Here is a 15,645-nt window from a genome sequence, read left to right on the forward strand (position 1 = left end):
GATAATGCCGTGTGATGCTCAGCCCAGCATGAAACCAGGGGCAGGTTTCTTTTGCAGTAAGAGTTACATGAATGGAAGAAGAGACTGGAAAGCAAAATCATTAGGAGTTTTTATGGAAACCAGAATTATGCCATGTTGTGATGGAAGCTTTATGAATGAATGTATAATGCATTCTAAAAACAAAGTATAATAAACAGTTATTCTATGAAGCACAAGTCTGTTCCTCTTCAGTCCTGAAAGAATCAGCACATGGTTTTTTAATTACAAGCAAAGTTCATTTGTCAAACTCGACTCCTCTGAGTATGTTTGAAATGCTTGCTAGCTCTTAAATTACTTGAAAATTCCATCTTGGTTTTGGCAGTAGTTGAGCTCAAGGAGAAAAAAGTTGGTAAAACAGAAACCAAGCATGCCGTAAACTAATGAGCGCTGTAACTTTAGAGGTCTTCTGAAACTAGATACAGCAAATTAAAGTTTTATATGAGTCCTGTGGGCCCAATGATCTATTTTTTTTAATCTTCCTGCTTATAAAATGTTTCTTTACCATTTTATTTTTTCTTGAAAGCCTGTAATATAGTGTTATTTTGAATTTATATCATTTCAACATGTTTAATATTAATCATGTATCTTTTTAGCCCTTCATTGAAAACATGATTATATTTTTATGACTATCCAACCTGCCTTACTCTTTTTCATTTTTGTTTTTAGATGCATCATCCTATTCAGATGAAACCTGCAGATAGTGAAAAGTCAAATGGTATGTGTTTAATTTATTTCTGCTAAATTGTGACTCTTTCTAAACTAAAGCAAACACAACATTGTGAGAGTTTTCGCTTTACGCCTTGTGTGATAAAAACAATATCGAGTAGTTTCCCTGCACCTGACATGTTGGGGAAGATGTTGACCTGTTCTGAACTCCCATTTATCCTCTGCTTTAAAGAAGGAAATGTTCTGGAAAACAGTTTTCCTTGTACCTGCTCTGTGTCACAGCCTGCCTTGCTACATACATCTTTCCCTTGTGTTCACCTAGCAGTGAGGTGATACGGGAGTACCTGGTGTTGATAAGATGGAGATGAAATTTTAATGGTGAAAATAAAAAAGAAAAGAAAGAAAACCCATTCCCCTGTTAACAAACCATGAAAGCAGCTGATAGGCCTTAAACATTTGTCTAAACTTAACTTTTAGAGAATGATGCTGTTCTGAATCTGAGCCAAATTTAGCTTTTAATTATATGCTTGGCTCTGAACTGGGAAACCCACCTTGCAGCTCTCTGTTTACTTATTCCTCTCAGCAATTGTAAAATGAATGCTATAAAGACAGCAATATTCATTCAGAATACCAGGGTGCTGCCTAAGTGGATGTATATGACATGCAAAATAGATGGCATGCTAAATCTATTAAACATGCCAGGGTTGTATATTCAAGGAAATAAGATAATCGAATGGTAACGCAACCTGGCTGTGTGTGACTCTTTAAAAATATATACATGTGTATATTTTGTCCCTTGATTTGTTCCTGTAATTTTCTAAAATATATGTTAAAGATATCATCTGCCTTCTTAGATTGCAAGAGCTTCATTTTCCCACAAGGCCCACATAATCAGAGCTGGTTCCTCCAACAGGCATCTTTGCACCTCATTAATTAGTAATCAGGGCAGAAGCCGTGCACTTAGAGATCTACATACCTGCAAATGTAAATGATGATTGGGCTCTAAATCTCTCCGCAAGGCTTTTTTAAGGCTTCTCTCTTTTTTTTTTTTGCTAATTGTAGTGCATCCCATTTTCAGGCTTCTCCAAGGACTATAAAGTTTGGAAGGAAATTAAAACTTCGCATTATGCTAGGTTTCCTGTTATGACAACTTTCTAAACAAAACTGGCCACAAATGCAGTAAATTTGAGCCATCACCCGTTTGTAATGGAATGGTGCTCTCTCTCTCGGGTTGAGTTATAGCAGTGATTTCTTGCTGTATTTGAATGCTCAGAAGAGAGGCCAGAGCGCCTGTGTGGGCAGAAGGACCCAACTTTTCAGGTCCCATTGTGGTCAAGGAGAACTTTGCTGTTGGAATCCAGACTCCACTCACTAGTATTTATTGTGCTTGCAGTGGGCACAGTTTTCCCTTAGGTACAGGAACACTGGCCTGGACCCCCTGAACTAAACTTAGCCTCTGTGAATTCTTCCTTGAAAGACAAATTTCACCTCAAGTTCCTTGGCAAAGTAGAAAAATAAGGCAATGGGTCAAAATTGGCTCTCAATGAGTTACTTGTTCACTGCCTGAAATTTTTCTTCCTAAGGGAGATTGAACATATTGGCAAAGCACTGTTGGGAATTGCGCAAATTCTGTCTTGCTCTTAGGTCCTCACTGCTGCTGTTAGACTGGGGTTATCTCCATGGTACTCCTGTCTGCACTAAACTATTCCTAGCATGACAATCAGGAGGGATTGGGTTTTTTTGCTTTTCCTTGCCTTTCTTTCTAATTTTGGGGAAAACACATTGACAGATCAAAGGTTGAAATTGTCAAATTAAATACCTTTTTAAATTTAGACTCCTGGCAGATGTAGGTACTTCTGGTGGTGGTGAACTCTTCTTTTTTCATGACTGGGGAAACAGAAGGCAAACTAAAACCATAATGATGTTAACAGTGGTACATCTCAGAAGGACAGGGCATAGGCACAGGGTCCATGGAGGAGGTGAGAGTTTGCAAGCAGCTCGTAGAGCCAAAAAGAGAAAGAACAGCAGTATGAGGAATGTGAAGGCCTGTTTGGCACGTGTTTCCCATATGCTTCAGGCTATACATCTGAGGAGGTATATTATCTGTGCCAAGTTTACAGCAAATTATAAACTATACCTCTGCAACCAGATTGGTAAGTTCAAAGGGGAAAAGAAAGAAGACGTGCCAAGGAATCTTGGTTTTCATGATCTGTGGTGTTTGAGCTTTTGAGGAATGCTTGGAACCCTTTGATTTCTGAGTAGTGTTTCTCAAGTTTCAAAGAGGTTGAAGAAATTCTGTTGGTCAAAATTTCCAGATAGCTTGTGGAAAGCTATGTAGGAGAATTTGAACACTCATTACAATTCTGAGCTTGTACATATTTGTGAAGGCTTGAGAGACCTGATCACATTCCACAGCAAGGATGAGAGGTCCTCTGATTCTTTGTACAGAGATTTATAAACAATACTATTTGCTGTGGGATAAGATGTCCCGTCCCCATCTTGAGTCCCTTACAAAAAAGTTTGAATGAGCATCCAGGCCCAAGAGTACCAGGACGAAATGCTTCTCCTCCTCCCTCATTGTTCCTGTCTTTACATGTACGCATCATGTCAGAAGCCTGTCCCTTAGCACAAAAGGCCAAGTCCGCCTTGTGGAAACTGGGAGATGGATATGGAAGAGGCACCTTCTGCACACATTTAACTTAGTGCCTGGGCACTTCTGCAGTATTAGGAGTTCATTAGCTACCTGAAGATCTGTTTTCTTCTGGATAGGAACAGGGTGACTGATTGATCTTGCACAATCATCTCCATACCTTCCCTGCATACAGTAGCTCATGTGTCTGAGTTAGTTCTCTGCTCGCGCAGATGAAGCAAAGCTTAATTTGTTCCACCAAGCTTTTAGCAGCTAGAGTTGATGGGGAAAGACTTGCCTTTAGATCTAATTAATTTGTCTACCCAGGAGGATTCTGAAAAGGCTTTTATTGTTGAGAAATGTAACATCCCTGGAAGATTTTCAGATGATGAATTTTGTAGTATGTCCTGATCTGATCACCCATTAGACCACCTTTTTATTGCTAGGTCGTTATTTTAACCTATCTACAAAGTTTTGGTTAAGGGTCACCTGCCAGAAAAGCATGGTTTCAAGACTTTGAAGGCTCCACTATTGCTAGATTCATCTTGACTGTTAACCACTCACAGGATTTGTCTGTTTAAGGATATTTTCCCTTCTTCAAACTAAAGTGGTTCCTGCACTTTAAGGCAGAAAAGCACATAAACATGACTCTAGCCATTAACACCCGACACTTTAGCAAATACTTAAATGTATCTTGGATCAGGATTTGAATACAGCCAATAACTTTCAGGCACATATCCCATGGACAGTTGTCCTGGGTTCACAACAACAGTATTCTCTTAAATGGACCAAAGCATCACCAATTCCGGGAAAATCTCAAAATTCTCTATTAAAAAGAAAAGGGGGGGGAGGGGAGGGGAAGGGGAGGAGGGAGGAAAGGGGGCAGCTGAGTAATTTTAGAATTTATTTTTATTTTATTAGTGAAAACTTGAAAAAATAATTTTGAAATTCCAAGTGGCGCAACTTTGCTGCTTTGGAGGGAGTAATTAAATGCCATATGTTAGCAGTAACACATAGCAAAGTTGATAATTAATGCAGGCAGCTCCGGATCCAGGTGTGACTTTGACAGATTGTATGCAAGGGGTTTTTCACAGGCTTACAAATAGGGATAAAAAGTCTGTTTTCCCCCTTCCCTTCTGGATGGAAAAGAAAAACAACCCAAACACAAAAAACCAAAACAACCAAAAACCCTTTTATACATAATTAACTATTTTTTGATTTGCTCAAAAAAGAAGGCAACTTCTGGATGGAAACTACACTGCTCAAAAATGTATAATAACGGGTTATAATTTTGATTTTTCAGGGCAGAATTTTGGGGGTTTAGAAGAAAGAGAATGGAAGTTTGTTGAATCTTCAGGGAGATTTTGCATGATTATTGCAGGGTTTAATTCCTTTGTACCGTTCAGAAAACAATCTACTCCTTTATTCTCCTGGGCTAGCACAAGCAATCTAACCCAGCCTGCAAGAAATGCTCATTTCTGAAGCCAATTGAGTAACGCTAAGAAATTAGACCCTTCAGGATGTTATTCTGCAAGTTGGATGTAGTGCTGGCAGAAGGTAGGAGGCTCAGTTTGAAAAAAGCATAGATAACATTTAATGGCTAACGTAGCGCTCTGGATTCCAACTCTATACCTAGGCACCCATGCTAGTGATTGCAGAGCTAATCTTGATGGAGTTAGGAGGACAATTCACTTTTTGAAACAGATACCAACATTGGGTTGCTATGTTCAGGCAAAAGATTCCTGCCCAAATCCATCAGGCTAAGCACTGGAAGTGTTGCACTAACTGCCCTGGCAGCATAGCTAACCTGCATTTATAATATCTTTGGATGGATTAGAGATGAATCCCATAAATAGTTAATCAAGATACCGGGCAGCTTCACACCTTCCTTCATGTAACTAGAACTTCAGACCTGGCTGCTTCTGCCCCATCAGTGAGGGTTACTCAGACACCCCATCCTATTAGCTGCTTATGGATGGTTGTATCTACTTCATGCCCCGAGAGAGGCGCTAAACAGACGAAGTACAATTAGGCCTATGAGCAAGGTTAAGAAATAGTGATCTCAAACGCTTGCCAAATATTTTCATTAATTTTCTAGATTTTGAATTATTGAAACCTACCCCTAGGGTGGGAAAGAGAATTATCAAATAGCAGCAAAATATTTATGAGATACATGCACACAGGTGCTGACCCTTGTGCCCTGTTATCCTTCCCCCCAGCCCTCTCCTTTGCCTCCTCTCATTGCCCAAAGTACTTGCAGCAACCAAAGTGATGGCATTTGTCCAGTCCTCCAGAGCTCATTTATTGTTCTGTTCCTGCAGCTGGAGCTCAAGCCATCTATGTGTTATCATGTTGACCAACCTTTGGGAGTTGACTGGAAGGTAACAGCCCTGTCTGCTGTCAGTAATGAGGGAGAGGCTCCCATGAAAAAAAACCATCCCATCTTATTGAGAGAGATGAGATCAGTTACTCTTTGGAGGAGCTCTTGGTGCTGACAAGAGCCAACTGATAACATTTTAGCTGAGTCTAAAACTGGACACCTAAACTGTAGATGACTGAAGTTAGGCAAGATGGCTTTGGACCACCATCATTTCTCCAACCAGCAACGGGTAGCACCTTTCTCGATCTCAATGCCTTGTTGGGTCATGTGTGTTTAGTTTTGAGCTCCTCATTTTACAGTCTACGGGAGCAACCAAACACACACAGGCAAATCAGCAAGCTTGGCTATCAAAAGAGGTTTGCTAACCTCTAAATACATTTGTCTCGTACTTCTTGCAGTCTGTTGTGTATTTGATTCTCAAACTGTGCCTGCATGGCAGATAGGAATTCATTTTAGAAAGATAGGAGAGAAGTGGCTGACCAAAAATTTAGAAACAAATCCAGACAGCCAGTCTTGCAGAGGTAAAAAAGCATTCCTTTTTCTGCATGAGAATATGTTGTTGAAAGCTCTTTCAGCCTAATAATATCAGATGTTCTATCAGATGGAGTGAAAACCTGTCATTTTGATCCTGACAATTGTCCCTTTAACTGTTTTTTATGCTGGGCCTCTAGCCAAATAAAAGAATAGCAATTTTCTTAAGCTTCAATGCTGATCAGCACTGACTAATAGCACTGAATGCAGAGCACGTCATCATATCAATATGTTTTCTGTACTCTGAGCATTCTTCGTGAAATCTGCATCTTTAAGCTGTACAGTACATGGGAGCTGGATGTTTAATTCACTATAAAATCACCCTCAAGCTTCAAACCTGCAAATCATGTTAGTTAAATGGCATATTTATAGGTTTACTAGCGAAACTGAAGGAGGCCGGTGGGGAGTTTGTCTGCTACTCTTTGGAAAATTAAAACAAAGCCTTCCTGTTTGCATCTCATTTCTTTTGAATCTCCGTGTGAATCTCTTTGGCTTGAATCTTTGTCCTTGCACCTAAGCAGGACGCAAGGTACTTCCTTTGGGATGGCATGGCAGACATTTGTCTAACTCAGCCAGTAGCTATTTTTAAGAGAGGGTTGGGATCTAGTCACCCTTAAAGTAGACCCGCACACTGTATTTCACACCTAAAATCAACACAAATTTAAATGGCTGATACTAGCTGACTCACAGGTAAAAGTTAAAAGGTTCATAACACAGAGCAGAAGGCAATGCTTGGACCCATGCTTGGCACCAAGGCTTCCTCCAGCCTGACCTTGGTTTGTGGTAGGGAGAAATCCATACCTGGAAGTCCAGCTGGGTCCTCATACCCTTTCCTGCACCCTGGCCATAGTGTGTGGCTGTTGTGGAGGGGACAGGCTGGCCAGGGGCCTTTCTCCAAGAGGTTACTCAAGGCAATATAGGAATTGTAGGCAGCCAAGATACAGGCACCCTTTCACCAGCAGAAGGGACTATCTGGACTCTCTGTGTCTGTGAGCAAGGCAATTCAGTTTAACAATCCTTAAAATAATTATTAGCGGTATCAGGTCCAATTATATCTTATGAGTCAGATGGAAAGTTTCAGTGTAAGACATAAATACATATTAATATATACCACATGTATAAATCCCAACTGGCAGGTGTTATCTGCAGCCCCACGTATTCAGCTCCTGATCTGTATATAACTGGTTCATCCCATGCATTCATCATTTGTTAACCCTTTCTGGAGGGTTAACCTGCATGTGGAACCTCAATATGAAGTGTGAATCAAAACGTTGAGTCTTGAGGATTCTTTGCTGAGGAAAACTTCTTCTCCTGGGGGTTAAATTCACGCCAGTTTTCTTGCAAGCTTGTAGAGGGAGACACTTGGTTTGCAGGGGCTGGTGTCTGTTTTGGATTCTGAAAAATGCACAGTCTTGGTGTTTGCTTGCATAAAAGCTACAAATACCTTTTAAAGTCAGCAATTCTAAGGAAAAAAAATGCTTCAAGCACCTCTCATGATCAATAAACATGAACCTCTTCCTTTTATTGTTGAAATTATTAAATGCACTTAAAGTGTTGAAGTATAACACAAATAAAATCCTATGAAAATGGACGCTGTTTCTTATTCCTCAGCTGCAATTTATTCCATTTGACAAACTTGTACGAATAAAGCCGAGAGAGTCGGGGAGCAAGAGAAGATTCATTATATTTTACTTTTTTTTTTTTGTAAGCCCAGAAATGAAAATACTTCATTACAAAAATAATTTGCACAATAATAGAAATAAGTAAGTGCACTGCAGACTCTCTGGAGTAAAGCTTTCCTTCTCTCTTTGCTTCCCGCAAACTCTGACAGTCTTCTCATTAACAGTGAATTGGATTTACATGCCATTTCAAGAGAAGAAGAAAGCACTGCTGTATACAGTATTATACAGTAGCATAATAAGCACTCAGATTTTTGGTTGGAGGATTTTTTGGATGGGAGGATGCATTTTTAAGTCTTTTCAGGGTGATTGATTTAAGTTTTTATGATCTATTCCATTTTTTTACAAGAGACCACAGTTTTAGACCCATAAATTTGAGTTTGATTAACAGGACTGTATGCGTCCCGTTGCAGCAGTCCAGCTTTTGCTGATTTTGGTGACAATGCAGGCAGGAAATACTCCACCAATAATTCAGGTAAAGCACCTTTTTCATGGAGTTTTGCAAACGCAGCATCGGTACAAATCAAAGGGTGTTAAAGTGATGCCCTGGAACATGCCTTGTGTCCTCCTGAAGGGGAGGGCTGTGGCAGTCTGAAATAAAAAGCAGGGAAATTTAATGCATTTTTTCTTTCCAGAGCAGTCATTACACATCTGCCTTTCGAGTGCCATTGCATTAAGTTGGCTGAAATTGAAAGCTCAGATAGAAGCTGCTCTCTCAAAACATTTCTCAGGAATCTTTTTCATTAGTTTGTATCACTACACGCACAATCCCTTCTTCTCCCTCACCCCTGTCATGATTTCTTTCATACCAGATGGAGGTGAGGGGATTTATCTGAATTAGAATCCATGCAAAAATATCTTTAAAAGTCTCTCTAACAGACGATGCTTTTTTCTTAGAAGCTGTGATGGGGAGGCATATGCAAAATGACTAAGGCGGCCAATTACTCCATTAGATAAACAGCAAGCACCACTAGAAAAAGGAGAGAGAGAAAGAAACATGAGAGATTTCGGGTGGGGGAGGAAGGGGGGAAGGGAGGTTGTAAGTATAAAGTGTTTGCCTTAGGACTTGTCTTCAGTTACAGAGCCAGACTCACATGACTGGAGCTTGGTTTGATGTGGTAATGAAGCATTGATCACAGGAAAAAGATGAAATGGCCTTTGCTCATTCATTATTTTTATCTTCTAGCTGTGGAAGACAGAAAATTGTTCATAGGAATGGTTTCGAAGAAGTGTAATGAGAATGATATCAGGGTGATGTTTTCTCCGTTCGGCCAGATAGAAGAATGCCGAATCCTTCGGGGACCGGATGGGCTGAGCAGAGGTGAGTGTGCAGTCTGTAAAGTCTCTTTCCTTAAGTGCTAATTGGGAGCTATATGTCACAGCCAAGGTAGGCACAGCCGCTGTCTGCAGCTAGAGGTTACGCTGTAATACGTCCCACGTGATGAAGGTATCCACATGAACTTTTCACAGTGGCTGAAATTATCACCTTTTATTTCCAGTGTCAGAAGGGTCTCGGTGCCAACATATTAACTTGTGTTATCGCCCTGTTTGTCAGCTGGAAAGGTTCCTTTGCACGCTGAGAAAACACCCTCAGTTTTCTGCTCTCACAAAATCAAAGATCCTTCCCTGACCCCATTTCTGCTTTGTAGCATAAGGCCAAAAAAAGAAAAAGGACTGTAAAGACTGAAGGCATACAGGGTCATGGGAACTGGCCCACATTGTAGCACTATCATCTCCTCCATTCCTGTGTTTTCTATAACTATATGCAAAACATAGGTCTGCTGTAACTAAGAAGCAAAGAGGTTAGCTTGAACTGAGAGCTTTGCCTGGACGAAAGTTTGTAAAAAGAGCTTTTAAGTCTTGTGCCTCTATCACAACCCAAAAATCATGAGAGAGGTGTTAAGCAGCACCACCAAGAGCAGTCAAGCAGCTGACCTGAACTTTGGAAACGACTTCCAGCACAGACTTCCATAGCTAGTGATCCCTTTTGAGTGCAAAAGTGCCTTTTGGGGCACTCTGAAAACATACTGAAAAGAGAAATAAATGTACACTGATGAACCAGGCTGCATATTAACTCCATGGTGTGTGGACGTGAAATTATTCTCAGAACATGAACCTTCTCAAACAGTCAGTTCCAGGTGGTGCTGAGTGAATAAGAAAATAGTGATAGTCCCATCTGTCAGCGTGAAGGATGCTGTGGTACTAGCCACGGCCATTTAACGGCACGGGGAGTGAAGTAGTTTCAAGCATAGAGCTGTGAAAACATCACTTTTGTTTCTATAGGAAAAAAAAAAGAAAAACTAGAAAGCACAGTTTATGCATTTTATTACATTTTCAAAAGGCACAGAAAAAATAATAGTACCCATTTTGCATATAGATACAGGTGTAGGTACAGATATTCTTTACTTCTGGATCTGCTTGTTTCCAGTAACATATAGGGTCTGCAGTATTTTGAGCAACAATCTGTTCATGGGGTTTTTTGTTCTGTGTGCAGCCCAGCTTCTTTAAAATGCCTGTAAATTTCAGCAAGGGAAGTTGCAGGTATTCCTATATTTCACGGCACTGCTTGAAAGCACATGCTATACTACTTCTGAATAATAAGGACTTCTTGCAAAGACACTCTGACAGTAAATAGGAAGCCCCAAGAAAATTATGCACTTACTTTCATGCATGCTTAATCTGCATCCCAAAACTTTTGGAGCTGGGATGTAGTAGTCCCTTCATGCAAGGAGAGCCCCAGGATCATGGCTTTCGCCTTGGGGAAGTCAGGGAGAAAGGTCTGAGGTTGGTTCCTGTAGCTCAGTAATGAATTTTAACTGATGGAGTCGAGTGCTGTCATTATCTTTCTAGACCCAACACTGAGGCAAAACAAATATTTCTGATTTTTACTGATTTAATTTCATAAGTAGCACAGGGAAGGGATGATGGAAAACACAGTGGGAAAGGAGCTAAGCAACTGCTGCAATAACAAGATCTGGGCATCAGATGTTTTGAGCCCCAAAAAGATTTACTGACTCCTCAACATCACCCATCAAAGAAATAGGTTTTTCTTGGGATCCATAGAAATCCCGCTGCATACTTGTTTTTATTCGACAGACACTGGGCACGGTACGAGCATAGAAAAGCTAATTATGAGATCCATCAGGGTAATTGAAGTTGGTGGGGTAGTTTTGTTCTGCTGTAAATACCCATCTGATGATAATCAGAATCTGAGATTTTTAAGCCGTGTCACCGATGTATCAGGCAGGGCAGCGTCGTCTGCTGCCCCACAGAGCTGTAGAGTTAATGTGCTGCTCTCTCTTGCTGGAGGCTGAAGATCTCAGTCCAGGTAGGTCACATAGCAGCAGTCATAGCAGAGTTGCCACTGGGGTTTATTTCGGTCACAATCACGACTGATATTCTGTCATGCCCTCATGCATCATGCCTTGTTAAACTTGAATTGCTTTCTACACACCCATGTTCACACTTGAAAATGAGTTCAGCTGTGCCAACCAGGTTTGCAGAGGCAGATGTTTATCAGCTTCACAAAACCACCACTCCATGAGAGAAGGCAAAGTGTTGGGAAAATGGTTGATATTACAGTCGAAATGAAAAGTGCTAAGGGAGATTTGCAGTAGAAGGAGATTGTCTGAAAAAGCACAGGGTGAAAAGCTGCTTCACAAAACAAGAGGGAGAATTTATGCAGTTAAAATCTTTGTAACCAATTCCAATACTTAATGAGTTTTAATTCATGTTACGGTTTCCAAGATGTTAATTCCCTTTGCTACAAACAGTATTTGTTTTCCCAGCATCCATCCGGATGTGCTTCCCTCCTAGACACAGGGGTGAATGAAAAATAGTCACTGTCTTAGGAAAACACTGTCCTCACCATGCCAGAGCCTTCAGGAACTCTCAGTGCTCACAGCAGTGTGATGGAAATATGGTCCAATAAACTCTGTTTGGCATCTCTTTTCAATTGCATAACAAGTGCACATCATGGTATCATGGACAAAAAGAGCTTGAAAAGTATATTCATTAGTTTTTATGCCAACTTCTGAGCTTTGTTAAAAGGCTCAGGCAAATACTCTTTATTACAAGCAGACAGTTGCAAGGAATAGCTTCAGGTTGCACAGCTCAGTAGAAGAGCTTTGGTTTGTTGTGATTGTCTTTTTATTAATTAAGAATAAAAAGGTTTCAGTTGACTTTTAAACTATGTCCGCACTACAACAGCAACCTTACTAGCAACCACTAGTATGATAACAGTCTGCTGTCAACTCATAGGCAAGAGGTAGGGTTGTAGTGTACCTCATGGCTCCAGTAGAAAGGAGAAATCCCGTCCTGTGGCATCGAGGGAAAATGTAACACTTTGTGATGAGTGTGATATAAGTGCTAAGGTAAAGAGAGAGACGAAGAGAGATTGAACTGGTTGTTTCTATTGTAGTTTCTAGCCAAGAGTTGGCAGAACTTTAATAAAGTCACACCCATTGCTGTCACTACTGATAATGGACCATCAGCATTTCCACTCCAAATTCCTGTTGTCAGCTGTTTGAAACTCATCTGTAAAATGAGACTAAAATAATGATACAAAGCTCCAGTGGTGGAGCAGTGTATTTTAAAGAAACTGAGATTTATTTTTTTCCCCACTGTTGTTCACTCCTGCATCTAAGAAATATTTGTTTTTTTCTATCTGTAACTTGTTACATTCCAGCCAGCTACAAGAAATAGGCAGCAACCAAAAGGCACTGACTTCCAAAGGCTCGGGGATAGTCCCCGTGAAATTAGTTGGCTGGCAGAGAGTAATTCCTAGCTGTGAAAAGTATTAAAAAATAAAAATACCCTGTTGGCTATAGAGATAAAGAAAACAGGGACTCAGCAGACATGGAGGCTGGCCTTGGCTTTAGCAGGGTTCATGGGACTATCTAAAGCAGCTTGCCACTCTCTGTACTATATTCATTATTCAAAGAGAAGGATACAGCCTGCAGGGTTGTTTAATCCAGCACTTTTTCTAAAGAGCTAAGTATGCTTTACAGAAATTCATGATCGTGATATCATGTGCTAAGCTTCATTATCATGAAAAAGCAGAAGTGAACTGCCTCAGATGATTAAGATTTTAAATCACTTATTGTAAAGGGCTTAAGGAAACTTTCAGACCTCCTGACTCCTAGCACTATGTAGAGTCTACAATGACCACAGATGCCAACACAGCCGGCCATGCAATAATAGCTGGAGTGCACAAAGATAGCCAGAAATACCCAGGTTGATTTGTAGCTGTGCCATTGACCGTAGGTGAGTTGGTCTCTCATCATCTCTCTGTTATCCCATTTCTTAAAATAAGGATAGCAATGCTTCTCTACCTTTGTAAAATGCTTTTTTTTAGATTAGTGGATCAATATCTCTGTATCACTCAAGGAATTATCGCCATCCATAATGATGATTAAAAAATCCTCTTATCACAGGAGCACCACACAGCAAATTATTCTGCTGTATTGCTAAGTAAAGATTTATATAACAGATACCAGAACGAAGTCAATTGGGTTAATAGCATGCACTGGAAAAACCTGCAAATAACATGTACAGACGGTTGGATATACCATGAAAACTGTGCAAGAGCTCAAAATGCATATTTCTACATCTTCTAGGCTCCTGATTATATGATTTTTTTAACAAAACATCACTAGGCACATGGGACAAGTGAACATTTCTGCAGACATTGATTACAAGGATTTTTTTTCTTTCTTTTTTTGCTTTAATAGGAAGATTTCATTTAGAAATGGCACAGAGAGAGTTAATGGCACCGTGAGAGTTATACCATGGTCAGGCAATTTAATTTCATTAAAATCCATTCATAACTTTCAGATTCTGGGTTTTTCTTGATGAATTAGTAAAAGAAAATAAGTATTTCTATCATAATTAATTGCAGTGAAGAGTAGGTGAGGAGGGTTTATGCCTGTTTGTTTTTTCTTATGGATACTTAACTGCTCCTTTCTGAGCTAAAGTAATGTGAAGTGCCAGCCATGGGAACAGCCCGGATTAGGGGCCACCTTCTGGCTTGTGTATCAGTAAGTGATGGGAAATAAGGACAGTGGAAGTGCTGTATCCTTAGTAGCTCTTCAGCAGCACCTCCACGCCTTATTTCTCTTGCTGTAATGTGGTAACATTTTAATTTTTTTCCAATCATTATGGCACATTTAATTTTCTTTTTCCCCTGCTGCAACTCTTTTGAAGCTGGGAAGGCAAAACACATCCAAGTGACCAGTGTCTCTGCTGGCCTTTGGCCAGTAGCTACATCTCAGATTTCCATTACTACAGCTTTGCAGCAATCCCTCCCCAGAGGGAAGTCTGAAATGAAATCATTTACAAGAGTTTTTATTCCAGCAAGAGGGTCATCGAGGCACTGTTAGAGAATGTGGTCTTTGGTACCTGTTTGATTCTCGGTTTGTGTGAATTCCAGTTACTGAAGGCTGTACTTTGCAGCGTGGTTAATTGACTGTCCAATTAGAAATGCTTCGAGGGAACCATGAACTTCAGGAAATTTAAAATCTATAATCTGTCATCTGGTCGATAGTCAAGAGGAGTGAGTAAAGCCGAAGAGATGAGGCATGTTTACAGGACGTGCCTCTCATTACCTTTATGGGCCTGATATACATAAAAAGCTTCACTGTGACTTTTTCAAAATGATTCACTTTGGGCTGAGTTGTTCCACTTGGTCTCAGACCTGTCATTGTGTGTCTTAAGCAATACCTAATGACCAAATGTCTGTACGATAAACAATTTGATGTCTTAATTTGGAGCCGAAGTGTGTTTTAACCACTGAGACAGATTTTTGTGTGATGTCTTCATTAGAAGGCTGTTTCCCAGGCTGTTCCTTCCTTCAGACTGTGCTATATTAACACAGTGTAGAATAGGGAAAGTCTACTTTGCAACCTCAGCTAGAAATATTTTAACACAACTAGAGCTTATTTTTATCACGCTTCAATTTCCATAGCTTTTTATTCGAGCCTTATCTTTTCTTTAAATAGAGGCTTTCATCTCAGAGGATCCCAAACACTTCTTACAGGAGTATTTTGGCAGCTTTTCACTATTGTTTCTTCACAGAAATGGAAGAAAAACCTTGTTTACGGTGGACCATTAACACCACCAGCTGCATAGCCACCATACGTAGTACTACGATTGCTCATATGACTTCTTTGAAAATCTCTTGAGTCTCCTTTTGTGTCAAAGGGGTCACTGTGCATTCATTTTCTTCATAATTGATTACATCTGCCTGTCTTTTATCTCTGGAACTTTAAAGCATTGGTTTTAAACTTCCATTTTTAACTCCAGGCCTGATTCAAACATGTCTAGGGGTTTTGCATCTCCCTTTGGCTTCACTGAGGGTTTGGGGGCTTTAATATCTCTGGTAGACCATGGTAGTTTTATGTGAGAGGTTTCTTGTGTAGGTGTGAAATCAGACCCCTTACCTTGAGGCTTCCATACTTGAAAATGTTCTACTGTACTTGCAGCTCGCAAGTATTGATGTTGTGTTAGACCGTGCATGAACTGCTGACTGAACGTTTCAAAACAGTCTATGGAAGCCTGAGATGAGAAGAATTGAGTGAAGTGGGAGCTGAAATGGGGCAATGCTGAGCTTGTTTAAATATTTCAAACAATTCAGTTGCTTGAGCAGCAAGCCTGAGGTTTGGGATGACACAAGTTGAGGAGGAAGCTTGACAAATCCATAGTTTCTTCAAAATTCCCTTTCA

General features: G+C 40.2%; 1 protein-coding gene across 21 annotated transcripts in view; it reads left to right on the forward strand.

The window, feature by feature from the left end:
• The window catches only part of CELF2 (CUGBP Elav-like family member 2), a 567,687-nt gene that overhangs the window by 487,866 nt on the left and 64,176 nt on the right, over positions 1–15,645 (forward strand). For all 21 annotated transcript variants that reach the window (XM_030479087.1, XM_030479090.1, XM_030479069.1 and 18 more), the window contains 2 exons: positions 706–754; positions 9,111–9,245. In XM_030479087.1, coding sequence (XP_030334947.1) covers positions 706–754; positions 9,111–9,245 — 184 coding nt within the window. The remainder of the gene's footprint in view (positions 1–705; positions 755–9,110; positions 9,246–15,645) is intronic.

This window comes from Strigops habroptila, chromosome 3, assembly GCF_004027225.2.
Source record: "Strigops habroptila isolate Jane chromosome 3, bStrHab1.2.pri, whole genome shotgun sequence".
NCBI lineage: Eukaryota > Metazoa > Chordata > Aves > Psittaciformes > Psittacidae > Strigops > Strigops habroptila.